The 26,846-nt window shown below is 41.0% G+C and overlaps 1 protein-coding gene across 1 annotated transcript in view; it reads right to left on the bottom strand.

Moving 5' to 3' along the window:
• Positions 1-26,846, bottom strand: part of MYCBP2 (MYC binding protein 2, E3 ubiquitin protein ligase) — a gene marked incomplete at its 5' end in the record, with an annotated part of 297,134 nt that overhangs the window by 170,143 nt on the left and 100,145 nt on the right. The window contains 4 exons of the mRNA XM_019528503.1: positions 3,903-4,020; positions 8,502-8,583; positions 9,468-9,587; positions 23,972-24,079. Coding sequence (XP_019384048.1) covers positions 3,903-4,020; positions 8,502-8,583; positions 9,468-9,587; positions 23,972-24,079 — 428 coding nt within the window. The remainder of the gene's footprint in view (positions 1-3,902; positions 4,021-8,501; positions 8,584-9,467; positions 9,588-23,971; positions 24,080-26,846) is intronic.

Raw genomic sequence — 26,846 nt, 5'->3', positions numbered from 1 at the left:
ATATAACTGGTTGTTCCATAAGCACTAGTGAAAAAATGTGCTTAAAAACAGCATTAAAAGCTAGGTGCTTATTGATCAAGATTTTTTTTAGCAAGTTGGCATTCTCCATGCTGCCAATTTGCAGTGGGCCGAGGCAGGCTGGGGGGAAGCGGGGAAACTGACACCCCTGGGATCTCCCGGTGTCAAAAAAAACTTGTGCCGTAAGAAAGTGGAACGGCACACATGCTGGCAGTGTGCACCGCTAGAAACTGGAGCCTGGCTGGATAGAGCCGCACTATGGCTGCCAGGCAGGCTCCGGGGGCTGTGGTTACAGCCCCCGGAGGTCCTTACGACCCCAAGTAAGGCTGCTGGGGCCAACCCAGGTGCTGGCCCCAGCCTCCCCTACCCCATCTGGGGTAACGGGCTATGCATGCACAGGCATTTCCCAGGGACAAACAGCAGCAGCACATATTGTTCCGCTGCTGTTTGCCCCTGGGGAAACGCATGCTCTCATTTGTGGCTCACTGCTAAGTGACAAATTGAATACCGCCACGTGCATTACAAAGCAAGATCTAGGAGTTTTGGTAAATCATAGACTCAATGGGTGTGTCTACACATCGCCTTACAGTGACGTAACAATGTGCTATGGTGATGTAGTGATCACGCAGTTCTATACATGATCGCCAGCTACATCACCGTAGCAGTGCAGTGCACTTCCCTGGTATAGCGCGCTGCTATGGTGACATAGCAGTGAAATTTAACCATGTGCTATGTGCACAGTGCATTAACTGCCTCCACTATGCTGTGCTTTAGTACTTCTAAGCGGAAGTACTAAAGCATGGCATTGTAGCAACACCACCATACAGAGACATGCAGATGCACCTAAGGAGTCTGCCACCTGATGCAGCTGTGAAAAAAGCAAATGCAGGTTTGGAATCCATCCACAGGAGCTTTATATGCAAGACACAGGAGGTGTTATTGCCTCTTTACTCTGCACTCGTTAGGCCTCATCTAGTGCAGCGTGTGCAGTTTTGGGCTTCATGTTTTTAAAATGTGGAGAAGTAAAAGACTATCCCAGATGTGGGCCACAAAAATGAACAAGGACCTGGAACACAAGCCGTTTCAGGAGAGGTGGAAAAAGATAGGCACGATTAATTCATGAAAAGGAGATTAAGTAGGGGCACATGATAAGCAGTCTTCAAATATCGTAAGGGTTGCCATGAAGAAGGGCTGGCTCTTTTCCATTCCTGCACAGAGTAACAAGCAGACCAAAGGCTTGAAGTTATAGCAAAGTAGGTGTATATTAGCCATCAGGAAAAAAACTTCCTTGTTAGAACAAGGCAGCTGTGGAACCTCTGGCCTTGGAGGTTTTCAAGAAATTGGATAAGCATTCATCAGGGATCAGGAAGGAATTTTTTTTCTTACAGGTGTCAGAGGTTTTTTTCATCTTCAGCAGGTGTGGGTATGGGATGCAGCCAAGGCTAGGGATTTTAACTGAGGTGTGGCAATGCTCCCGCTGGTACTGAAACCCAGAGATTCCTAGCTAGAGGCTTTAACCCCTCCCATGATGGACACATTTGGGATCAGGAAGTATTTTTATCTCATGATCAGATTAGTAAGGAATGTGTGGGAGTTTGCCTACCTTTGTAGTGGGGGGAAAAAGGAGGGAGGGGGCCCTCTTCCTGAGATCCCTTGCATGCATATTAACAATCCTTGCAGCTGCAGAACACTGCCCTTGTCTCCCTGCTCTACATGTGTCAGGTTAGGGTGCTTTTGGTGTTTTTGGGCAATAAGTCTTGTCACTGTGCAACAGAGTTGATTATATAATTTTAGGAATAGGTTAGACATGGACTTCTATGGGACGGTTTGGATAGGGATGATCCTGCCTCAAACAGGAGATTGGACTTGTTAACCTCTGGAGGTCCCCTTCCAGTTCTATTTTTCTACGATTATGTGACTAATTTCAGCAGCTTTGCCTGAGACACTCCAGTTATTTGACAGTAGCTAAAACAGATTCTTTTCTTATCCAAATTCACCTTTAGGGGACTTGTAGAACATGACACATGATTCAAAGGAAGTGAAGGCTGTAGACACAATTTTGCATAGGAAAACAATGATTTCTGACTTCTTTTTTTCTAAGCAGTGGACATCTGCTTGATTCTTACTAGACCACAAGATAGACTTAACCCTACAAAGCTCAAGAGATTCAGCATCTATTTTTCTCTCCCCCACACCATAAAAGCAGTTTAAATATATTTTAAGGTACGTAGACTAAGGCTAAAAATTTAAAAATTGCCTAAGTGACTGACGAGTTTAAATCTAATGCAATATACATTAAACTTCCTTGAAGGATAGTACACCTTTCTTTTTCTTTTTTTTGCATGTCACATGTCCCTATATATAATATGCATCTTGATTTTGAGGGGAAACCTGGAAAAAAAATTCTTTGATTTGGGAATGTGAGTGGACCTGATGATTTCACGAGGTCCCTTTCAGTCCTAAACTTCTTTGAATCTGCGAGTGGCAGCAGCTAGGGAGCCGAGTTTGCCTCTGAGACTGCTGCCAGCCCTGTGGACTGGCTGGGCCAACAGATCAATCCATCACGCCAGTTCCAGGGCCACACACTGAGTCGAGCCCCATACGCTTGTTTCTACAGCCATGTGCCAGGCTGGACCCACTAAGCAGAGTCCATGACTACATACTGGGTCTGAAGTCACATGCTGGCTCCAGGGCCATGCGCCAGGTTTGACTCTGCCATGCTTCTGTAGCCGCATGCCGAGCCTGGGACCATACACTGATCCAGGACTGCTTGCTGGCTCTGGAGCCACATGCTGGGTTTGACCCCATGCGCCGTCTCCAGGGATGTGTAACAAGTCCACGTTGGACCTGGCACCTAGCTCCAGGCTCAACGCACAGCTTCAGAGATAGTGCATGAGGCTGAAGCCAGCACCTAGCTCCAGAGCTAACACACAGTCCCAGGCTCAGCATCAGCGCTAGAAACAGCTCATGGGGTTGTATCCAGTATATGGCTCTGGTGCCAGTCCATAGCTCCAGGCTGTTCCACACTCAGTGCACTGGATCTGACCCAGCACATGACTTTAGAGCCGTGTACTGAGTTGTATGTGGGGTGCCAAATCATGCCACATAACTCCAAAGTGGTGTGGCAGCTTGATCTGGTGGGCAGTTGTGAAGGGGAGTTTACCAAGGGTTCAGAAATTTGGTGCCAGGGATTGGGGGAAGAGTCAGGGAATGGTAGCAGTGTTATCTGCTGTGGCTTTTAATGCATTTAATGCTGCCATCTCTCTGCCTCCCCTCTGTCAAATGTCTATACTTGTGGAGATCCCTTTTCCTGGCATATAATGCAAAACCCCAATTTTTCCCAGTTGTTCTGGGGGGAAGGTGCAGGGTATGTGAGAAAATATGGCAATACATATATATGCACAATGGGGAACAAGTTACATAGCACCCTACATTCTGACACATCTTAATTTGTCCATGTTTCTTATTGGCAGCCTAAATAGCAACAATGTTTAAGTTTTTTAAATTTGAAAAGCAGTTGGGTAGGCTTATTTCTCAAAAGGATGAGACAAAAACAGAAGCTGAATAACTATGAACTTGGCCAGAATTAAAACCGTTTGAGCAGTGGACCTCAATGAGGTTGTAATAATGACAATCAGAGAAAACTGTTTTACCTAATAAGAAAGATAAATATTACATAATACTTACATGAAAGAATACATTAGGAAATATCATTTTTAACTCATCGTTTTTTAAAGGCACAAATGTTTAATGCATAGCAGACGTAAGTTAGGCACATGCAAGTGTATGTGTACAGAAAAACTTATCTATAAATGTACTTTAATGTTAAAAGTTCAATATATTAAGTAATTTCTTTATAAAAGAAAACAGAATTGTTAGCTTACAGAAAAACTTCCAAATGTAAACACCTGTCCATCCATTAAGAGAATAGCTGTATGGTTGCTTCCAGCAGTAACTTGTGTGCTAGGACCTGGTAATGCCTGCACCAGAGTGGGACATCCCCTATGTCAAAATAAAGCCATATTGTATTAATACATAGTCACGCAACTTTTAACATTATGCAATTACTTATATTATTGATATATTTGTTATTGTTTTGATATACTATACACAAGCAGACAACAAAGCTATGTATTGTATAGTAAAAGGCACACTTATTCCAAATAGGAAAAGAGATTTGAGGAATACTGAGGGGAGAAAAAAAAAAACCCTGTTGAAACAGAAGCACTGAAAAGAGTTCCCTTGGAGCATTAAACCAGAAATGAGCTGTCACAGGAAAACACAAAATATAGGCTCTTTCCATGAAGTTGAGTGAAGAGCAGGAAAAAAACTGTTACTAATACTATTACTACTTCAGAGTACATTAATATAAACATGCAGTCCAGAAGTACTAACAGTTATTGGATAGGAATGTCAGTCAGACTATCTGTACCATGTTTTGTATCATCAGGGATCTACATTTATTCTATTCTTGTCCATTCTACAAACGTACAAAACTAGTGCATACAGCAACCCCTGCTTAGCGTTCTTAATTGGTTCCTGAAAAGCCAAGCATTAAGCAAAATCAAAAGTATTTGACAATCCACGGTGGCGACCGCAAGCGTTTTTAATGACCCACAATGGCAATCATAAGCATTATAATGAAACTTGCTGAGTGCTAAGTGAAATTAGGTATCAATTTAAAATGAGCATTATAGTGAAATGGCACTAAGCGAAGTAGCGGTAAGTAGGAGTTGCCTGTACTACTCCCTCAACCATCTATCCTCACCTTCAGTAACTCTCTAAGAGAAGCAAAACAACTTCCCCTTCACCACTACCTGATTTACAGACAACAACGTTAACACTCTTTCTTCTCTTGTTCTGCCAGAGGAACTTAGTTTTCTATATGCCTCTCAAATGCCAATGCGTTTAAGAAAAACATCACCAGCCTCTCACCAATAAAAATGTTGAGTATTTCAGGGAGAGGGCAGAAAGTATAACTGACAATTTAATGGAGAGAAAAAAAGCCCAAACATTTAGGTTTATGATAAATTTAGAGTACTTCTTTATATTTGTTTTATAATTATGCGAAAGCCTTTGACCGTGCTGACCATGAAACACTGGAAAACTGACATGCAAAATTGGATTTCCTAGCCACATCATGGAACTAAAGCAAAACCAGAGTTGGACAAGGTGGTTTAAGACTAATCACATTCACCAGGTTTTCAACATACGTTTGAGTCAACAATGAATACAAGTACTTCAAAATTTTAACAGAAAAATCAAGTTTGGAGGATTTCACAAGTGTAATATATAGATATTATATTCATTTAAGGGGCGCAGAAGAACTAAAAACATTAAGCAAAGTGAAGCAAAGTAGTTCAAAGAAAGATTTGCTACTGAATGCAAGACAATTATTATTGATGGGAAAGTTACAGAAGAGGGACAAGTTCTGAAATTTTGAGATATCTAGTTAACACTAAAAGAAAGCAGTAGAGATGCTAAATTGATGTCTTGATTTCAAAAAAACTCTGCAAAACAAGGAAACAATTTGAGACAGTCATAGCATTTCCATTAACTTTATATGGTGACTTTTCAGGTTAACAATGATTCTCAATTGTTATGTATAGTTCCAAATCCTGGGGACTGGAGAGAAATGAGTAAGAGGATGCATGCCTTTGATCTCTTATGCTACTGAAGACTGGTGCAAGTCCCTTGGAAAGGAGTTACTCAGTGAATGGGGACTACAAGGTGGGCAGCTATTTTATTTTACAAAACCAAACTTTAAGAGGCAAATGATTATGAATCCTAGGACATACAGCAAGATATGAACCTTTGGAGGTTATCCTCTACGGTTTGATGGAAAGTAAGTTCAGAGTCAGAAGACCTCACATTAATGGTCTTCAGACTGTGTCAAGTAGTATGGTGTAATGAAAACAATTTGAAAAGTGATGTACTGTTCTGAATAGCATCAGCTGGTGTCAGACAGAATGGTTAGCTATCCCTATTCAAACTGAACAACAAGTTTTGGAAAGGAAAGACTTGGAGACTATAATCAGATCTGCACTACAAATTTTTGATAGTGTAGCTATGTCAGTTAGCGATGTGATGTCTCTGAGGTACAAGCCTTAATTGGCACAGCTATGCCAGCAAAATTCTTAATAATGCAATTATAACACCAAAACAAAAACAAAACCCTATAGCTTACTTCATTTGGAGTAAATGTAACTGTTAGCTGGATTGATCCTTGTTCACAGTAAGTGTATTTCCAATATCCGATAGCTTCACAGGCAAGCACTTCCAGTCTAGATCACGGCTCTCCTAAACTGAATACATACTGTACTTCTATAACTGCCCAGGCAAAACTGGACACACCCAGGGAACTCTAGTCTTCCTGTTGCTAGTCTTCTTCCTGCCAGCCTTCCTTTACTGAAGGACATAAGGGCTTAAGTTTTTCAGCACCTATACTTCTAAAGCTTCTTCTCAAGTAACGTGACCAAATTAGTGGAATGTCAGAACAAAACACCATGATTCTCTTGTCCCCCACTTCATTTTCCAGCATGCTCAGTTGTGTCCAAGGTCTGATCTGAGCTAAGCACACTGAACAACTGCAGGATGCAGAGCTTGATAGAGCAGGGAGAAGATGGGTTGGGAGGACAAAGAAGGAGCTCCAGAGAGCAATCCTGGTCCAAATGCATCCTGCTGAAAATAGGGCAAAAGTTATCTTCTGATCAAACCGAACTTGAATAGTGTTTAAGACCATCTCAGAGCAAGTGGGACTTCTGGTCACCCTACCATTTTAGCACATACAAGCTCTGCTATCTTTCTGTGAGGAAGTCTTTATGCACTTCAGCCTCACTATACCTGGAAAATGGTGAAGGGAATTTATAGAAAATTTCAAGAACATTTACTTCTCAGCTGAAACAACGTAGAGATGTTTTTAAAGGTCTCATAAATTTCAAGAATCCCTTCCAGAAAGTTGGATAAGGACTAGTAAACTGCATCAATCTATCTGTTCTCTGCTAGGAGGATGTACAGATTTTGATGAGAAATGACCAATTACATACTAGACAAATTCTTTCTGCTGCTTGAGTAATTTGACAAGCATTTTTCGTATGTAATCACAGATTCAGAAAGGACTGAAAGGGACCTCCTAGTCACTTTGTCCAATCCCCTGCCTGAGGCAGGATCATTCCTATCCAAACCTTCCCATACAAATGATAATCAAGCTCTACAGAGACCCCCATCAACCCTACAATTCTTATAACCCTTTTTGTTCTTAATAGAAACATGAGTGCATCAGCTCTTGGATGCACAAAAGAAGGTCCCCAATAAGGTCAAATATGGCATGCCATGTGAACACTGGCATGGTTGGGGCTGGCCAACCCCATACCACCTGCATTCATCTGGGGTAGAATTCTTGTTAAGACCCTGTGCTCCCTTCATGGGTTGCACTCTGCAGACAGATGAGAAATCTCCTCCAATCAACCCTAGCCAGAATGGTTACACACAAGCTTCCCCTCTCTCCTTTCAGATGTCATATGGCAATATGGTAGTAGGGTCAACTGCCTCTTTAGCACAACGGATGTGTCTAAAGATAACCTAGACTCTTAAAAATTTAATTTCAGGCCCTCACTGGGCTCTATTGCAGATTGATACTGAGAGCAGTACTAGCTCTCTCATCAGGTTAAAGGTTCAGTGGCTCAGACCTTTGAGACAGGATTTCATTGTTATCCCACTGGGAATTTCTCTTACTTGCACTTGGAGCTATATTTAGTGTCCACCCAGCTCCATCTTTATCCGCTGGCTTTCCTGCCTGGGATGCCAGCAGTATACCATTTGGTGCAGGGATGGGGGTCATCAATGCCAAGGTTTCTAGCACGAATGACTTCACTGAGGTTAAGCAGAGAGAGCCCGTAAGTCACTACTGTTGGCATTTTGCCTTGAAGTCAGTCAATTCCATTTTTCTGAAAGAGCCTAGTGTCCCTGGATTTGCAGGTCCTACAAAAATAATACACCTCTCTGTCCCTCTCTCTTTTCCAATCTTGTACCTATGTAATATATGCATGCATACAGCAGTAGTCACAACAACATACTCAAAACGTATTATACTTCTTTTATACACATATTATATGATATTTTACTGTATTTTCCCTTTAATTCATACTGAATGACTGAATTTGGTGAACTGAATTAGCAATTGTAAACAGAATTAAAAGAGGATAGCGCATCACAAAACAAGCTACGATTTCATACTTGAAAAATACAGCTCAGCTTTAATGAAGTTTTAATGAAACCTTGGTGTCATTCTTAAGTATCTCCTGAAAAGTGGTGAGCCAAAAGGCATTAGCATGTGAATAAGCAAAGGGTTTTTTTATATTTATGTACAGAAACATGTATATCTTCAATAACTACTAGTTCTCTACTTCAATGTGCTTATTACTCAGTGCTTCTACTAATAAATAACACATGCAAGCTCTTCTTCTAATGTTTTTTCAGCATACCTGGAATTAACATCTCCATGACCCAACTGTCCATGTTGTCCATAACCAAACGAATAAACATCACCGTTCTCCATCAAAACCACTAAAAATAAAACATTTTGTTTTCAGAATGTTTTTCTGGTAACTTTAGAAACATCTTATACTCTGGCATTTTGATTTGTACTGTGCCTTACTAAAATATCTTAGAATGGAATTAAGTAAAACTGAAAAAAGTATAAATTAAGATTTCTATTCCCCAAGGATTTATATAATCTGCTTTAAGCAGAAGAATCATGTTTAAAATTAAGCACATTGTGCATAAGCTTTTAGAGAACTGCAATTTAAGATTCCAATAATGCAAAGTGTTGAATGGCTTCTGACAGATGCTGGACTCCCTCAAATCTACTGAAGTTAACAGCAGTTGTAAACACTCCCCACATCACATGTTGAAGCTCTAAAAGAGTCTAAGTTTTTCAATATGTGATCTTAAAAATAAATAAATAAAACCCCTCTTTCCTGATGAGAGAAAGATGAAATGTTTAGCATGTCAGTTTCTTAAATTATCATCTACAAAGCTATAGCCTTCCTGCTTTGTTCAATACTTTCATTATGAAAATTAATTTATTCTCTTTTCAAACAAAGACAGCATTCAGAGCAAGACTGAAAAACAACAAACTACCAAAAAACCCACTACCCATTTTATTACATTTACCAGACAGCTGACTGCCAGAAGTATTTTTACACTTATTAACCTACTAAGAATCTGGGCAGACTCATTTTATTCTTTGACAGAAATTGTATTATCTTTTTGCTTACCAAATCATCAGATTAAAATTCAGTAGAGATGTCATGTAAAAATGAGAGGTAGTAAAGAACTTAAAAATCAATTATCAGAAACTGAAATACCTATTTCTATCTAAACAGGAAAATTAAATGGTAGTTATTTAAACATAGTGCAAACATTGGTTAAAAACTGCAGCTCTGTACCTGAATGATGAAATCCACAACTGACTTGCACTGCTCGGAGTTCACAGTCAAAACGGACAGCCCCTGGAGGATAGGTTGTGATTTTGCTGGCATCTTTCTCACCTCTTTCTCCGCTTGCATCTACAAACACAGTTTATAAATTTATCCTACATTTTTCCCCCCAAAAAAGTAATATAATGGACAAGGGCAAGGATAGGAATAGGAAACATGGAACAAGATAGCAGTAAAGAACCAGTAGTACCATTTATCAGAGAGAAAGCTCAAAATGCAGGTATCTACACAGCAGATTGGAGACAGAAATGAACATTTTATTTGCAAGAAGATTCTGCTAATAGACAAGGTAGTTCAGAGTTCATATTCTTATCTATTAAACAGGATAAGTTAAATTAAAGCTAATATGGAAACTTGTTGCAGAAGAATACCACTGCTATTCCAGATTCTTTAAGAAAATGATATAACCGCCATTTCCCATTATAAAATACAGTCAACATGCATTACAAATGGTTAGCCATTCCTTGATCTCTCCCCCAACACAAATGTTCATGTTAACAAGTTACAGACATCTGGCTTCACCAGGTTACTCCTAATTTTCAAAATTATTATTATGCAGTTCATCACAAACAATACTAATGTACACATTATTACCACACCCATTTTAAGGTACTTTTTCCAGAAACTATATTAGTATTTTAATACATCTTATATTAATATTTATTTACGTAGAATTTGCTGTTCAAGTAAAAGGCAGAGTACATCAGGTACAGACAAAAATACTCAATGGCAAGATAGGAATATTATTAAGTTTCTGAAAAATAAGTACCTTTGCTATACCTGAATATGTGAATTAAAGGGCTGTAAAAGACTAGCAACAAAATTATGGTCCCACAGAAATCTGAGAAGGACACCCCATAATATGCCCAGAAACTAAATAGATAGAGAAATAGGCAGCAAATTCCTTTTTAAAGCAGCTGGAGAAACAAAGGACACTGGACCCTGAAAGCTCTACAGAAAGAGTGCTGGAACAGTTTGCTGCCCTTTAACTTCCTTGCCACTGCTGATAGACAAAATGGCTCCAGAGTGCCCTGTTACTATCAGAAATGGACAGCAGACATTTGTAACTCCTGTTGTCATATGAAAACTTTTAAAGTCATATACGCTTACCAGAAATTAGCAAAGAAAAAAAGAAAAGAAAAAAAACCCTAAAGAAAAATTCAGGAAGAAGCAAGCAAGAAAACTACCCCAAGACGTCATGTTCCTTTTATGGCTACTCTTATTATTATTAACTCTAGTAAATGCCAAACTTATTGCAGCTAGCTCTGAAAGTATACAAAAAGTTACTATGACATGTCTCATATTTCATAACTGTAATTTTCCTGGAACCTACAAGCATGAGCTACTAAGAGGTTCAAGTCAACGTTCACCCATTCTGTGCAGTAAAGTCTAATCCTACAAACTTTTCAGATCTGAACTTTAGGCCTCTTTCTATATTTCTAGTCATAAAGCCAGTTCTGACTGCATGATACTTAAAAAGGTTGTCACACTTGTTAAGGCTATGTTAGGACTTTCATTATAACTTCATTTCTGAAAATAACCTCTTGTGCCAAATTATATATGCAAAGTATGTATGTATCTCCATGTATTTTGAATACATGCACATGTAGAAAGACATATACTAACTAGGGCTGTCAATGAACCACCGTTAATGTGTGTGATTAACATGGTTCTTGCGTTAATTCTTTTAACACATTAAATGTGCACGTGGTTTTGGAGCCTGCACCTCGGTTCTGCTCCACCACAGGCACCGCTGCCTCTCGGTGCCCAGCAGAGCAGCACTAGCAGTGCAGAGCAGCTACAGGGCAGTTGGGCGTGAGCTCCAGACTGCTGCAGCAGGAAGACAGGGTGGCGTGCAAAAATGCATGCACACGAGCAGCCACAGCATGGATGCAGCCAGGAATGTACCCCAGCAGCAAGTAGAACAGTGCCTAACAGGTAAGTCTGTGGGGGAGAGGAAAGGGGCAGGGGGTGTGCAGATCGAGGCCCCCACAGTGAACGAGGCAGTGGGGCAGGGGTAGGTCATGAGACAGAGCCACAGGTGGCTTATCCAGGAATGGGGGGTGGGGAGGAGGGCGGCTCCCTGCCACTGCACGCACCACAGGGGGAAGCATAGGGGGCATGTGTCCCCCAGATCTGAGCATGTAGTGGAGGCTGGCCGTCCACTGTAAGCTGGGGTTCTGTGCCCTGCTGCCTTTGCCCCAGGAGCCATACAATGCCATGTTGTGCCTCCCACTGCTCGGCGGGTGATGGAAGCGTGGTCAGCGCGCATTTTGACGGGCAAGGCAAAGGCAGCAGGGCGCAGAAGCCCAGCCTGCCACTGCACCACATACAAATATGGGGGCAAATGTCCCCCCCCATGCCCCGCCAGGGCTGTACACAGCAGTGGGGAGCTGCACTCCACCTATCCTTCCCCAGACAAGCTGCCCATCCTACAACCTGCCCTTGCCCATGGGCCCCAGACAAGCTGCTTGTTTCTCTGTTCCATGACCTGCCCCAGTCTTTGGGTCTAATTCACCCCAGTTCCTGCCCCACATCCTCCTTCACCGTAGGAGCCTCAATCTGCCCCCCCCACCCCTCCTTCCCCTCCCTAGAGGACAGACTTAGCTGCAGCACACTGCTCTACACGCCACTGAGCTGCATTCCTGTAGGGTTACCATATTTCCAGTTTCAATAAAGAAGACACCTGTGGGGAGGGGACAGGGATACGACTGGGGGCGGGGAGAAGCAGGGATATACCCATGCCCTGCCCCTGCCCCAACTCCTCTGCCACAACTCTTCCAGCCCTACTGATGCCCCTCCACCCTGACCCACAGTACCCTGCATCCTGCCAGGGCACACAGGACCCTCCCCTCCCCAGGCTCCAACCCGCTGCCCCCACACATGCATACAGATCCACAGGCCCCCCACGCCTTCAAAAATCCCCCCCAACACACAACACTCTCACACTCCGACCATACAAAGTACCCACATAATTCCGAGGTTTTTGGGGCAGAATTTTTCATTGTTAGCTCTGCAATTAATTGCAACTATTTTTTTTTTTTTAAATCGTGCAACTAATCACAACCAATTTTTAAAATTACTTGACAGTCCTAATACCAACATATCAGACAATGTTATTCAGGGTTATTAAAGTGATTAATAAATTTTATTTATGAAGTGATGATGGTTTGGAATGGTATATGGCAATTTTACCACTGTTCTTCTAGGAAAGTAATAGAATTTCAATTCTCTTAAATATATGTACGCATCAGAATAACACAGACATGTACATGCAAATCAATATGAAGAGAAATGTAATATATGAAACATTTATATCCACTTAAATGATATCGTTAAAGGTAAAGCTGTAGCTACATCTAATTTGTGTGCGTGATTTCTGAAGATTTGTTCCTAAAGAAAACTGGTAAAATAGTTTTATTATGCGACAAACCAGCCATGAACATATCAATACAGTTTTCACATTTAACTCTCAGTATCACACCAAACTTTTCCTATTTAAAACACAGGACTATGATCATGGACAGGTGTTATACTTGTGCCAACTTGTACACTTACACAGGCCCTTTTCTGGGCAAGAAATTTAGTATTCAGGTGTTAAACCTTTTTTTGCAAAACTGTTTTGATCTGCAAAACTGGCTGATCTGCAAAAATGTTAGCTCAATTTCCCTATAAAGGGAAGTTATCTAGCAACACATATAGTGGCTATATATACATATAATGACTCATCTCAATTTCTCTAGGATCTCCAATATTTCACAACCCTCGGCTTTACTGCACCCTTCCACTTGGGGAGGGGAAAAGAAGGAAAAAAAGCACAGGCTCCCTGATAATTCACCCACCACCAAGCTGCCATGGGACCCTGCAGCGACCCTCCTGCCATGACAATTGAACAGTCCCAGATTCATTCCTCCTCTCTGCATGACACTCCAGGAGAGGCCCAAAACTGTTCCTGCAGAGGCACTAGTAGCTCCTGCCCTTCAAACAGCATTGTAGTACTGCAGCTTCCCACCCTGTTACTAGCTCCAGGACTCCCTGGTACTATTCAAAAGATGGCGCAGCTTCCTGCCTTTGTGGCTAAATTGAATGGCTTTTCACACACTACGTCATTTTGCCAGCAGTGAAATGAAACTGATATTTCCTAAAGGGGGAATGACAACTTGTACCACATACTAATGTAGGTACTGGTTGCTGGGGGGTGGATGAGAAAATCCACTGGCTTTCTCCCTTTTGTAGAAGCAGCTGTCCTGAACTGTTTTGTGCTCCTAGAGTGCAGAATGGTACAGTGGGGACAAGTGTTGGGGCAGGAGAAACTGCTTCCACTTGCCCACTCTGCTCTACAGTTCCCTGGAAGCTTTCAGGCATTCCCAGTGTGGTAGATGGATGCACCATAAGGTCTGAATTCCAAAAGTCTATCATCACACAGTGAAGTTTTTCAAAGAAATGTTGAAAAAGTAATTTGAGGCATTTTTTCCAATGGTCCAAATAAGGACCACCTCCCCCCATCACACACCTTTTTTTTTTTTTTTTTAAGATATACTTTTTTCTTTTGTGTATTCCAAATCTCTATATTGGTCAAAATACTCTAGAAATTAAAAATAAAAGGTCTCTCAATAGTTTCTATCACTTCTACTACTGCTTATATAAATACATGCTTTAAAATACTTACTTTTACCTAGATGTAATGAAAATAGAAGTACGGAATACAATGTTCCTTTAGCATCTCAGGAACAAATTCTGCTCAACTCTCCCTTTTTATAGTTAGCCTATTGTCAAACAAGGTCACCAGACCTCACGGATGTTTGTTTTATAAGTTCTCTTTAAAAAAGCTTAGAGAACTATCTTCATCAAATGACAAAAAAAGGTAAATAGCTATTTGTTTGGCACTTGCCATTTTCCAGTATCCTTTGGAATTCCACTTTTAAGGCTCTCTGAATTCCTTTCAGGACATAAAGACAAAATGTAAAGATTCAAAAGAAAGCCCTGAAAACTTCCTTCTTTCTTAAAAATGAATTTATTACATTATGAATATGCAAACAACGAGATGAACTACTTGCATAACAAAAACAATATTAAAACTATAAAACTTTCTCTGTTAGGCATACAACTGTCTTTTATGTATTATGATTTTTTGAGTATAACATAGGATAAATATGCCAGATGGGCAGTGAAAAAAAGAAAAGTACCTGGCACCACCTGCTTCGTTATCTGTGCACATCCAACAATTTGCGTGTGAAAGTATGATAATGTATTGTGCTTCAGTTAGATAAGCATATTGGACATAAAAAGAAATGCACATGCAAAATTAAAATTTAAGCATTTCTCAATTTCATTGTTTAAGGGGGTTTTACTTTTTGGGATTTTTGTTTTTAAACACAAAAGCATAGTTATAATACAGAAATTTCAGTTACAACATTTTGGAACCTTCCAAGTTGCTCAAGATTCTTTGAGCACAGGAATAGGAATTAAAGTAATAAAGGCATGTAATTTAAGTGAATGCACATATGAGTTAGTTATGGTAAAGTTAGCTAGGATGTAAACTCAGAGCATTCTGCTACTGCACAATAAATGTTTCTGTATATAGCTGAAATACAAAAAGGAAGTTTACAAAAAAATGAAAACTTGGGCAAATGACTAGGGAGGAGTCTAAGTGCATTGCTTGGGCATGCAAGGATGAAATCAGGAAGGCCAAAGTGCAACTTGAGTTGCAGGTAGCAAGGGATGTGAAGGATAACAAGAATGGTTTTTACATATCAGCAACAAGAAGAAAATCAGGGATAGTATGGGTTCCTTGCTGAATGGGGGAGACAACCTAGTGACAGATGATACAGAAATGGCTGAAGTACTCAACACCTTTTTTACCTGTCTTCACAGGCAAAGTCAGATCCCAGACAACTGCACCTGACAGCACAGTTTGGGGAGGAGATGAGCAGCCAACAGTGGCAAAAGAACAGGGACTATTCTGAAAAGCTGAACATGTACACAGCTCCATGGGCCTGGACACAATGCACCTGAGAATCCTGAGGTAGCTGGCTGATGTGATTACAGAGCTGCTGCCATTATCTTTGAAAACTCATGGTGCTTGGGAGAGGTCCTGCTCAACTGGAAAAGGGCAAATATAGTGCCCAGCTTTAAGAAAGGGAAGAAGGGGGATCCAGGGAACTACAGACTGGTCAGCCTCAGCTTAGTCCCTGGAAAAAAGCATGAAGCAGGTCCTCAAGGAATCCATTTCTAAGCACTTGGAAGAGAAGGTGATTAAGAACAATCAGAATGGATTCATCAAGGACAAGTCATGCCTGACCAACCTGATTGCCCTTCTATGATGACTGGCTCTGTGTATGCAGGAAGAGTAGTGGATGTGGCATACCTTGACTTCAGCAAGGCTTTTGATATCATCTTCCACAACATTCTTGCAAGCAAGCTGAGGAAGTATGATCTAGATGCATGGACTGTAAGGCAGACAGAAAACCAGCTGGATGGCTGGGCTCAGTAATCAATGGCTTAATGTCTAGTTGGCAGCCAGTATCAAGTCGAGTGCCCTGGGGGTCGTCCCTGCGGCCAGTTTTGTTCAGTATCCTCATCTATGATCTGGAAGATGGGATGGAGTGCACCCTCAGCAAGTCTGCAGATGACACCAAGCTGGAGAGAGTAGCAGATGCACTGAAGGGCACACCTAAAATTCAGAGACCTAGACAATAGGGAAGATTAGAGCAAAAGAAATCTCATGAAGTTCTTTAAGGACAAGTGCAAAGTCTTCCACTCAGTACAGAACAATCCCATGTCCTGGTACAGACTGGGAACCAACTGGCTAAGCAACAGCTCTGCAGACTGTCATGGAAAAAATCTTAAATGTATGCTGCCAACACAGAAGAGCTGGAATTGACATGCGCAAAGAAGACAGGCAAGGCTATGGAAATTTCCAGTGTGCCCAGCACGTGCCCCCTGGGTGACTTCAGGAGCTGTCAATCAGCACGGACCTACTTTTCAGCCTTAGGCATGCGCAGTTACTTCAAGGAGCTAGATCTAACACATACTCAGTTTAAAACTCAATGAGGTAACCGCTCTGGAAGTTTCTAAGAGAATAGCAGCCTGATTGGCTACTGGCTGCTATATAAGGTTTGTGAGCCCCACCCACAGGGGGAGTTCAGAGAGTTGGTGGGTGTTTGGAATTGGAGTTAGTGAGTTTTGTTAGTGATCATTGGTGTGAGAGTTTGGAGAGACAGTGCTCTGTCTGCAACCAAAGGCTGCCTAGGCAGGGACTGTGAGGCAGACTGAGAGGCTAGGATCCAATCCCCCGGTTCTTTTCATACTTCATACAGCAATTCACTTCTTCGTTACATTTCCTTGGACTGATTCCTTTTGTTACTGGACTGTTTATGGCTTTCACCTTGACTTTGATTCTGGATCATCCTTACCACTTTGACTTCGGCTTCGTCTTCCACTTACCTGGCTTTCGACTTCGGTTTCCTGCTTCGACCATCCCACTGTCCAACACTGGACTGGCGTCACACCCTACTGTTCTCCGTTCTTCATTTCACCACGTTCCAGTTTTTGTTGTGTTGTATTTCCTTATATGAGCTGTTGACAGCCCTGGGACTAGCAGTGGGCAGCCGCACCTATCCCTTGCGGGGTAGAAAGCAAGGGCTCACTGTGAACCTAGTGGGCCAACAGACCCTTTTGTTGTTCGTTTCTATACTGTAACTGAAGAAAGAATTGTGCCTCTGCCTCAAAGCGCGAGTAAATAAACCCATCTTATTTTGAAACCATACGCTTCCGTGCCACTCAGACTCCGCTGCCGCTAATCCCACCTGTTCGTGTTCCAATCACCACCCCGGCCCACCGTGACCTTGGGGCCCGATTCATTTGGTTACCCCAACACAGACAAGGGCCTGAAGGTTACAGTGGACAATAAGCTGGATATGAGTCAGCAGTGTGCACTTGTTGCAAAGAAAGCTAACAGCATACTGGACTGCATTAGCGGGTCTCTTGGCTCCTTTCCTGCTTTCTGTCCGCATCAGGATGGCCTCTTTTTGAGCCCTGAGAATTGCCTCCTTAAGGAAGCACCATCATACTTGGACTCCCAAATTGTCCAGCTGCTGACTGTAGAGGGTCTCTCCAACTAGATATTGGCAAACGCAAGAGCCTGCCTTCCTGAAATCTAGGACTTCTTTCTGCTGACTGATTTCCCAGTCTTACAGTGGATGGTGAACCTTATCAGGTCATGATCGCTGTCACCCAGAGTACCAGAGGGCAACAAAAAGGGTTAGATGGCTGGGGCACAACTTCTGAGGAGAAGCCAAGGAAACTGGGCTTATTTAGTCTGGAGAAGAGAAGACTAAGGGAAAATTTAACAGCAGTCCTTCAACTACCTAAAGGAAAGTTCTGAAGAGGATGGAGCTACACCGTTCTCAGTGGTGGCAGATGACAGAACTAGGAGCAATGGTCTCCAGTTGCAGCAAGGGAAATTGAGGTTAGATATTAGGAAAAACTCTCTCACTAGGCAAGTAGTAAAAGCACTGGAACAGGCTACTCAGAGAGGTTGTGGAATCTCCATTCTGGGAGGTTTTTACGACTTGGCTAGGCAAAGCCCTAGTTGAGATGATGTAACTGGGAATAGTCCTGCTTTAAGCAGAGGATTGGAATAGATGACCTCCTAAAACCCCTTCCAGCCCTAATATTCTACGGGCATTTTTATACATGTAAGCACTGCAGCACCAGGTGCTTTGAAAAGCACTCAGCGCTGCATTGCTTGCAGTTGTTTAAGCAGTAAACTGCGTGTAAGGAACAGAAAACGGCAGCAGTCCACTTCTGAACTAACACACAGTTTACTTCAAAAGTGCACCACTGCCATTTCCTCCGTGCTGACGCCCATTCTGCCACTTGTACAACTACAAGTGACACAGCACTGTGTGCGTCAGCTTGTATGTGGAACAGACTCTATTAATCGAGTTTGTTTTGACATGCTGGATCTCTGGCATGTCTGGGCATGAAAATGTATGTGTATAAATGCCCTATGATTCTATGATGTAATCTTTCTGTATGGTAAATGCAACATAATGTACCCATCAATGAAAGGAGGGCAGTCTAACTTGTCACCACCATGAAATTAAGAACACGCACTTTGGCAGTTACAGTAGAGTAGCTGATGCTCTTTTCTGTTTACATCCTAGTTTATCTCATAGAAGCTTGTTCATATGCCCATACCATTACTTGGCTCAGTAGCTTGGACCACGAGAATATGAAACTTGAGGAATCCAAATTCACTCACCTTTCTTTGTCACCAGTAGGCAACAGCATCATGGTTTTGAAACTGGCTGAATCTTCAGGGCTGAATAAAAAGCCTACACTGCTGGCAGACAAAGTTAAGGAAGCAGTGTAATGAAGGTCTGATGATTTTTATACCGCATTCACCAAATCAAGCAACCTGCCATGCCAGACATTCAAAGCAGGTCTCAGAATTCTGGGAATGAGACAAAATTCCTCAGACCTCAGTTACATGACTGTAAGCTGCTAACACAGTGAAGTACCCAAGGCTGGGAGGCCAAGGGCTCCCCACTCCAAATACCACTTCTGTAGATGCCCAGAAACATAAAAAGCAGGATGCAGCTGGTGCTCCCAGCTGAGTGCCCAATTTTTTAAAGGTCTGAGATGCCACGAGCTCAACATTAGGGAGCCTTTCCCTGATGTCAGGCTCACAGTGTCCTGAACCTTTAAAACACAGGTGTACAGCTAGGAGCCCTAGCTGCATGCCTGCCCACTTCTTTAAGTTCCCTAGGCACTGCGGAAATGTGCATAGTGCCCCCCATGGTGAAGCGTTTAAATTGCTGCTCAGCAGATACAGCTGGGGATGTGGGAGCTTTCCCATCCCCTGCTGCTCATGCCAGGCACTTCTTTAAAACATCAAAGGCAGCAGGGGGTGGGAGAAGCTCCCCCAACCCTAGCTCTGCACCTGTTTTTAAAGATGCACTGAGCATCCTCTGCGGATCAAGCAGGCAGCCCCCAGCCTGATCTCAATTAGGAAGGAAGTGGCTTTCTCCAAGATCCTAGGGCTGCTTACTCAGCTGAGCACATAGGATTTGGCACTGGGCAGACAGTCCAGATTGGGACCCAGGCGGTCATTTATTCAATTCTGGGGTTCAGGCAGGGGAGGGCTGTGTCTCAGATCCTGGAGCTGCCCCATACCTTGAAGCTCACCAGGACGTAGCACCTTAAAGAACGTTAAAAAGTAAGTGCTGCAGGGCAAGGATCTTTAAGACAGCAGGCCCTGGGCAAGTCCACACATCGATGTTGACACAGTAACTTTGACAAAAGTGTGACGTTGCTATTTCTTACATGATTAACATGTTAATCATGACAGAAACACAATGTATGCCTAGAGACCTAAAACTTACCTGCAGCAAGCTTAAATCTCTAGTATCTAACCCAGTGATTCTCAACCAGGGTGCCACAGGACACTGAGGTGTGCTGAAATCCTTTCAACGGTATTGTAGGGTGCTACACAACCTTAGCACTGTTATGTGGGCAAACAATTCACAAGCTCAACCCAGAGATTTTAAATAGGAATCCATAGGGTTAAAAACATTGTGTCTTCTTGTGGTTTTTCTGAGTTCTCTGCAACAGAAAAATTGTTCTATCAATTTCCTGTAATCAAAAAAAAAGAATGAAAACTACAACATGGCATTCTGAGAAGTGCCTCGAGTCTAGAAAGGTTGAGAACCAGTGATCTAACCAAACAGGACAGTTTGGTAGTGTGCAGGATAACCTCTTACAATAAATATTTAAAAGGTAAATTAAAAACTGTTACTGGCATTTATAGTAACTATTAACCTTCAAGGTATGATGTACATTGTAGATTATGGTTATGTTCATGCCCAATGCATTTAAACCCAAGATTAAAAAAAAAAAACATTTAAAAAAATACTTAAAAAATACTGTTGGCGTTAAGCATAAGTCCTGCATTTCTTTGCAACTGCATTACACAGTACAGAAAAGAATGGTTAGCCAACTCCTGTTCAGTTCCTTCAAACCAAAATGTTCATATTTCTGAAGACATAGGGATGAAGGAAGCTGTGAAAATTTAAGGGCACAATGCTATTTGAAGAACAATTACTGGAAAGTACGTAGTTGGGTTACAACATTGTTGTAGCAGTGATGATCCAGGAAATGTACAAAAGGTGAGGGTTCTTTTGAGATCTCTTTTATTAGACCTACTATACTTTTGGAAGATAAGTCTGAATGAGAGCTGAGAAAAGGCAGTTTGTGCTCAAAAGCTAATCTAACTTCTCTTTCAGCTATAAAATGGTCATAAAAAAAGATATCACAGAAGAAACCTTGCCTCCTGCAAGGTAAGTAAGCATTCATTTTCCCTCAAAAATTGTGCAAATAACCATTCTATTATTGGCAATTATGAAGCAGTTGTTCATAAAGATGGTGAGGCTTCTAGCAGCACATCAGGCAGGCAGGGTTGGCTTCCTGAATTCCTTATCAGATTCAGAAACACGGACTACTATATTACATTTAAAGAACATACCGTGTTAAGTCCGAAACGTTAAATCAGTGGTTCTCAACTGTGGTGCCACAGCACCCCAGGGTACTAGCAGAGGTGCCACAATGCCATCACTACCAGTGCTGTAGGGCAAAACTGCCGACTCACTTGCCTGTTTTCAGAAGGCAAGTCAACGCAAAGCTGAGAGGCAGCTGCAGCATACATGGCATGCTTACCTGCATTCAAGCTTACCTTCATTAAGCCACCTGATGAGCTGTTTCTGCTGCAGCTTTCCCACAGTTCGGCTGTGATGTGCCTTCTAAAAAACACAGGCACGCAGGACAGTTCTACCTGGTAGGGCAGCATTTATCTCTAGGCTGCTCCATTTTCAGAAAGCACGTCAGCACCAAACCTGAAAGAACTGCAGCAGAAACAGTGTGCCTGCCTACATAATGTAATACAGGCAGGTGCAGCCATCTCTTGCAGCTGCTTCTCAGTTTGGCTCCAGCCTGTTTCCTGAACACAGACACATGGGACAAGACATCTGGCCCTGAACACCACTGTTTCTAGGGGACACCATGCTGAGTTGGACTGGGAAAGGCTGTGGTGAAACCACCTACTCCTGTCACAGCTCCTTCCTGATCTGGCTTTGCAAGAGGCAGATGGCACAGTGGAATAAAACTAATTATAAAAATCAATATGTTAGTAATTGATTAGACATTATAAAATATATTTAAGACAATTTCTTAAATAGGGTGCTGCTAAGTTGTGAAAAATTCTGGAGATCTGTCTTGCATCTAAAAAGTTTTAGAACCACTACCCTGATGGATGCCACAATGCAGGCACAAAACTACCCTGCTTGCAGCACTGCAATACACACACACTCCTGCTGCATTAGGGTGTCCAATAATCCTAAAGCAGATAGCATCTGGAGGAGCTGGCTCAAGCTATAGCTCTTCTTGGTCCACGCCTGGTCCAGAGGCAAGTGGAACAGTTCTAGCTTCATGCCCCTGTTCCAGTTGACAAATACTGAGTTATGCTGAGGTAGCACCAGAAGTGGTTCTCAGGGTATGCTGCCACATTCAAAAAAGAATGGAGAAAGGATCCTCTGCCTCTGAAGAAGTTGAGAACCACTATTCTAAATTGCCCAACTCAGCTATAACACAGAATGGTTGCATGTTAAATTCTTGCTACCTTATTTAAAAAAAAAAAAAGCAATTAGTTCAAACAAAAATTCCTACCGATAAAAGCTAAGGATTGTGTCCAGATTAAACATGGTAAGAAAGGGGACCACAGGTCAAATGGGTCAAAATTAGGGGTGCTGAAAGATGTGCTTAACTGGTGGACAAAATAATGAGAAGACTCCACCCACCACACCTTTTCTCTGGGTCCTTGATACTTATGTCAAGGGAATGAGTAGGCTGAAGAGAGACAACTTCTCCATTACAGCTACCACCCCATGTCTCTACAGCTAAAGGGATAAGGAATAAGAGGTGTAATTAAAATGACAGCTTGCCTTTACATTTCAGTTTTTTAAACATACTGAAGTCATCATCACTTCAAACAGTTCCTGATAATGCCCTCGGTGGCACTTCACTGACCGTGCATATGCACTACATCTTTTGAAGATATCAGAAAGATTTCTTAGCCAGACCATTTGATTTATCGACAAATTCCTTTGATATTTTTGATGATTGGACCTGGTCAATGACAGGTTGCATGTTCTTCCCAGGAAAAAGCCTGGAGTAACTCTATGATCCATTATAATCATAATTAGACAGGCATTTCTAGTAAGTGAACATGCTCAAAGTGTTTTCTCTTCAAACTGTCAAAATACATACACCTTCTTTTGAAATAAGTTGTGTTTTATTTCCTTTGTTTAAGGAAACAAAACACATTTTGGTGATTCAAGTCTCCTCATTCAATGTTCTAACTGTGTCTTCCAATGATGATGCACAAACATACCTACCTTGCTCTCTCATGGTTTGTTTAGAAAGGTGTTAAAACATATGCTATTCTTATTTTAAATTTCTATTTTAAAATTGAACTTTAGCATTCTAGCCACTTACTACATTTAGGTTTGGTGTATATCTATCATTACATTAGTCCTTATACTGTATGTCGATCAACATTTTTCAAATCATCTGTTTTTCTTATAATTTAAAGAAAAAAATTAGTTTGTAACAGAGAATCTTTATCTAACAACCAACATCTGAAAAAGTCAGATACAGTATATGTTCATTTCATATTTCAAAATGTACAAAATGTATTATATTCTAGTATGTAACGGCTCATACTGTGGATTTCCACAGAACCTCCTAATAAAGTTTCTAGCTTGTCTGGTATAGAGACACAAGAAATACGTAAGACAGCCATATCTTGATTTAAATCCTGAAAAAAAAATGTTCAACTTACAAAACCTTATTGTGCCTTTTATACTTTATATTGTATATCTTCTGCATTCAGTACCAGCACAAAAATGTTATTTAGTTTATGATCTAATACCAACCAGAAGTGTTATAAAAAGCAACTTCCTAATAGATGGTATAGCTTAAGAGAATTAAGTGCATCCCTGAATTAATGGATTTTTTTAGGAACTGTAGCAGATGTGTAACATGAAAGATCATAAAAGAATGACAAAAAAATGAAATGTTAATGGAAATGCCAGACTAGAGTCACCTGTCCCAACAGAAGAAGTTAGAAAGTTGTGTAAATGTCTTTAGTTTTATTTTGAAAAATGAAAAAAACACATAGAAAAACAGTGACATACTTTATCAAAGAAAGAAAAAACAAAAGATGATGTAGATATTGTCAAACATTTATATTTTTCAACATTTAAGAAGTGTTCTCTTTCTCCTCAGGTTAAGACAACTAATAAGGCAGAATTATTTTTGAGCATTTCTCTGAAAACAAAGATTCAGTGGAAGAAGATATTACTAGAAGGATGGGCATAAGGAAGACCAAATACCTTTGTGCTTGTCCCGCTTATGCTTTAGCTGTGCTGGATGGGGTCTTATTCTGGCTAGAGCCTGCTCTCGATGGTTCATAAAAATAGGACCAGGAAATACAAGGGGGCCTGAGGAGAAACATTTTGTACATGCATAGGAAAGCTCACAAAATGGAAAACAGTGTGATCAACAAAAAATAATTTAAAACTTAAAAGCATGAGAAAATGAATCTTCATAATTACATATTGAACTTAAAAGTGCAAGTCCCAACAACTCCTAGTAAAAAACACAAAACCAAAAACCCTTAATTTCATTTAAGATAATACCAAAATACTATTTACTGACTCTTTAAAATAATATTTTAAGAGTATCAGTACATTTCTCACATAAAAAACAGATTTTGCCTTGATTTTTACAAAAGTAACTCTAACTAAAGACAATGGAACAATAGGGGACCCCAAGTGGAACAGAATTTCCACCTAGGAAATGCTTAATATTGTCTTTGAAAGCAGATACAGATCATGTTACACTCTACACCATTATGCTGTAAAAAGTATTAGTTTGTCACAACATTTATATATCACTGTCAATGCAAAAAGCAGGAAGTTACATGGTTAGTAAAGTTCCATATAATGGAAATTCAGAATAAATACATACAGAAAAAAAAAAATCAATAAACATTCACTAGGAGGAGACAGTTATTTAAACTATTTAATTCTGGTGGCCTATTTTAGAATGAAAAGGGAACAATTTAAATAAATCATGAAAAAGAGTTGCCTCGTGGATGCGCCCTGCCCACACCTACACAGAAGTTACTTACGCTTGAAAAAGTTATTTGCAAGTCCCCAAACTACAGTTTTGGGCTAAACTGTCTCCACAAAAATGTGACAAATGTTAAGTACCTTGTAGATGCTCTAAGCAAACATTTGGAAACAAATGGCTTCCAGATCATTTACATTCTATTTTTCTTCATGTACTCTTTGTAAATCAGGGAGTTCAAGTGAAAGGCCTCATGAAGGGTCTCATTCTTATCCCACTGAAATTAATACTTACTTCAAGAGGGAAAAAAACCCCAATATCTGTGTTTAAAGTCTACCTATATATTTTTCTCTCTATTCTTGAGCTTCTTGAATCCCCCATATATGAACTTTGTTCATACACTGTTCCATATTCCAGTGTTTCTAAGTTCAGGTGGACACCGCTGCAGTCCCCATTTTCTGATCAATCCCAGCAACTTTCACCAAGGTTACTCAAGAAATAAGTGACGAGGCCTCTATGTCACATTCATCCACCACAACCTGTTGTGGTTATCACAGTCATATCTATCCTTTTTCTAAGTCTCTCCCTCAAACTGTGGAAACCCTGAACTCCCTATTTTTCTCCAATCTCTTCCTAAAAAGTTTCTCTGGCAATTCCCTATCCCCTGTTCTGAGGTCTGTCTTGGCTCTCTTTATACCAAGCAGCCAGTCCCACTATTTTACTTTCAAGTCACATTCTCTACACCAGGTTTTCATTTGTAGACCCCTAAAAAATTTAAAATGGATTGTAAGTGTTGGTATTCCCATACTTTTCATCATAGTCATCTTTTGAGGACCCTGTAGACATAATATGCAAACCCCCAGGAGTCTGCGGACCACAGGTTGAAAACCACTGCTCTCCACCAATGATGTGGGAATGTTTTTCCTCACCAAATCATTTGCTTTCTATTCAGACTCCTACCAGTCATCTCAAAAAGTAGAACCTTTCTCCTCAACCTGCCAAATCCTCCTTTACATCTTCTAAAATTCTACCATCTTCCTAGTCCAATTCCTCTCCTTTTCTCTTCATAGGCAGCTTTTATCACAATGTCAGATACCTGAGTGGAACAAACACAAGCAAAGGCTGGGAGCAGATAGTAGATATTGATAAGACAAAGAAAGTACAGACTAGAAAAGGAAGATGAAGGATGAAGAAGCAGAATGGTAGGGTAAAAAGACAGGAGGACTGGGAAAGATCAGAAGGAGGAGGAGAAGCAAAGTGGGATTTGAAGGACAAGACTGGGCCTATATGAGGAAGGTAGAAGAAAACCTTGAAAAAGTCAAGAGTGTGACTACACAGGAGATGAGAATAAGGACAAGAAACAGTTTGAGGGAATACTTAGGTGTGAACAAGGAAAAGGCTCTGCAACTCCTAAAGCATATTCCCCACTCCAGATCCTGAAAAGATTCCCAAGATCCTAGTCTTCCCATTCCTCTGCTGTCTTAGCCCTCTAATCTCAGTCTACACAGAGGAATGACAACCTATTTCTGTTAACAGTTATTTTGCATTGTTCACGGAACTGCAACTTGTAAAAGAAAACTAATGGTTTTAGCCCTACTAAAAAGCTCAGTGGATGCCATATGTCATCACAAAATAGATTTTTTTCCAGTTTGCTTTTTATATATCTAGGAAGCTACACAAATATATCAAAGAAATAGAACTAAGCATATGAAGTCAAGCACTCAAAAGTCAGACATGCCAAAAATCTGTAGATACTATTGACCTTAATTTTTCCGTCGCAGTTCCCATATTTAAAAAGTAAATAGTTGCAGTACTTCAGCTTATAGGTGTTGGGAAAAGATCAGAAGTGTTGCAGAACGACACAACTCTTTATAGAAATGACTGCAACACAAAAGTCAACAAGAAAATTAATCATTCTCTGTTCAGAGTGTTGGGTGATAATGTGCAGTAAGGTCCAAAGCAAGGGTAATAAAACAGAATTTTGTCAACTGCTCATTTAGTGAGCACCAGTTATTCTATACAGTGAATGAGGAAATGGTAGGAAAAGGTAATATGTGGTCATGTGTAAACAAAGATGATATCATAATATAGGTAGTTAAATTTGCACAAGAAACCTTGGCCTCCTATGCACATGCA

Source organism: Crocodylus porosus, unplaced genomic scaffold, assembly GCF_001723895.1.
Source record: "Crocodylus porosus isolate Cpor-Errol unplaced genomic scaffold, CroPor_comp1, whole genome shotgun sequence".
In the NCBI taxonomy this organism is placed as follows: Eukaryota; Metazoa; Chordata; order Crocodylia; family Crocodylidae; genus Crocodylus; species Crocodylus porosus.
The sequence above is the reverse complement of the archived record's forward strand: the minus strand, read 5'-3'. Positions and strand labels throughout refer to the sequence as shown.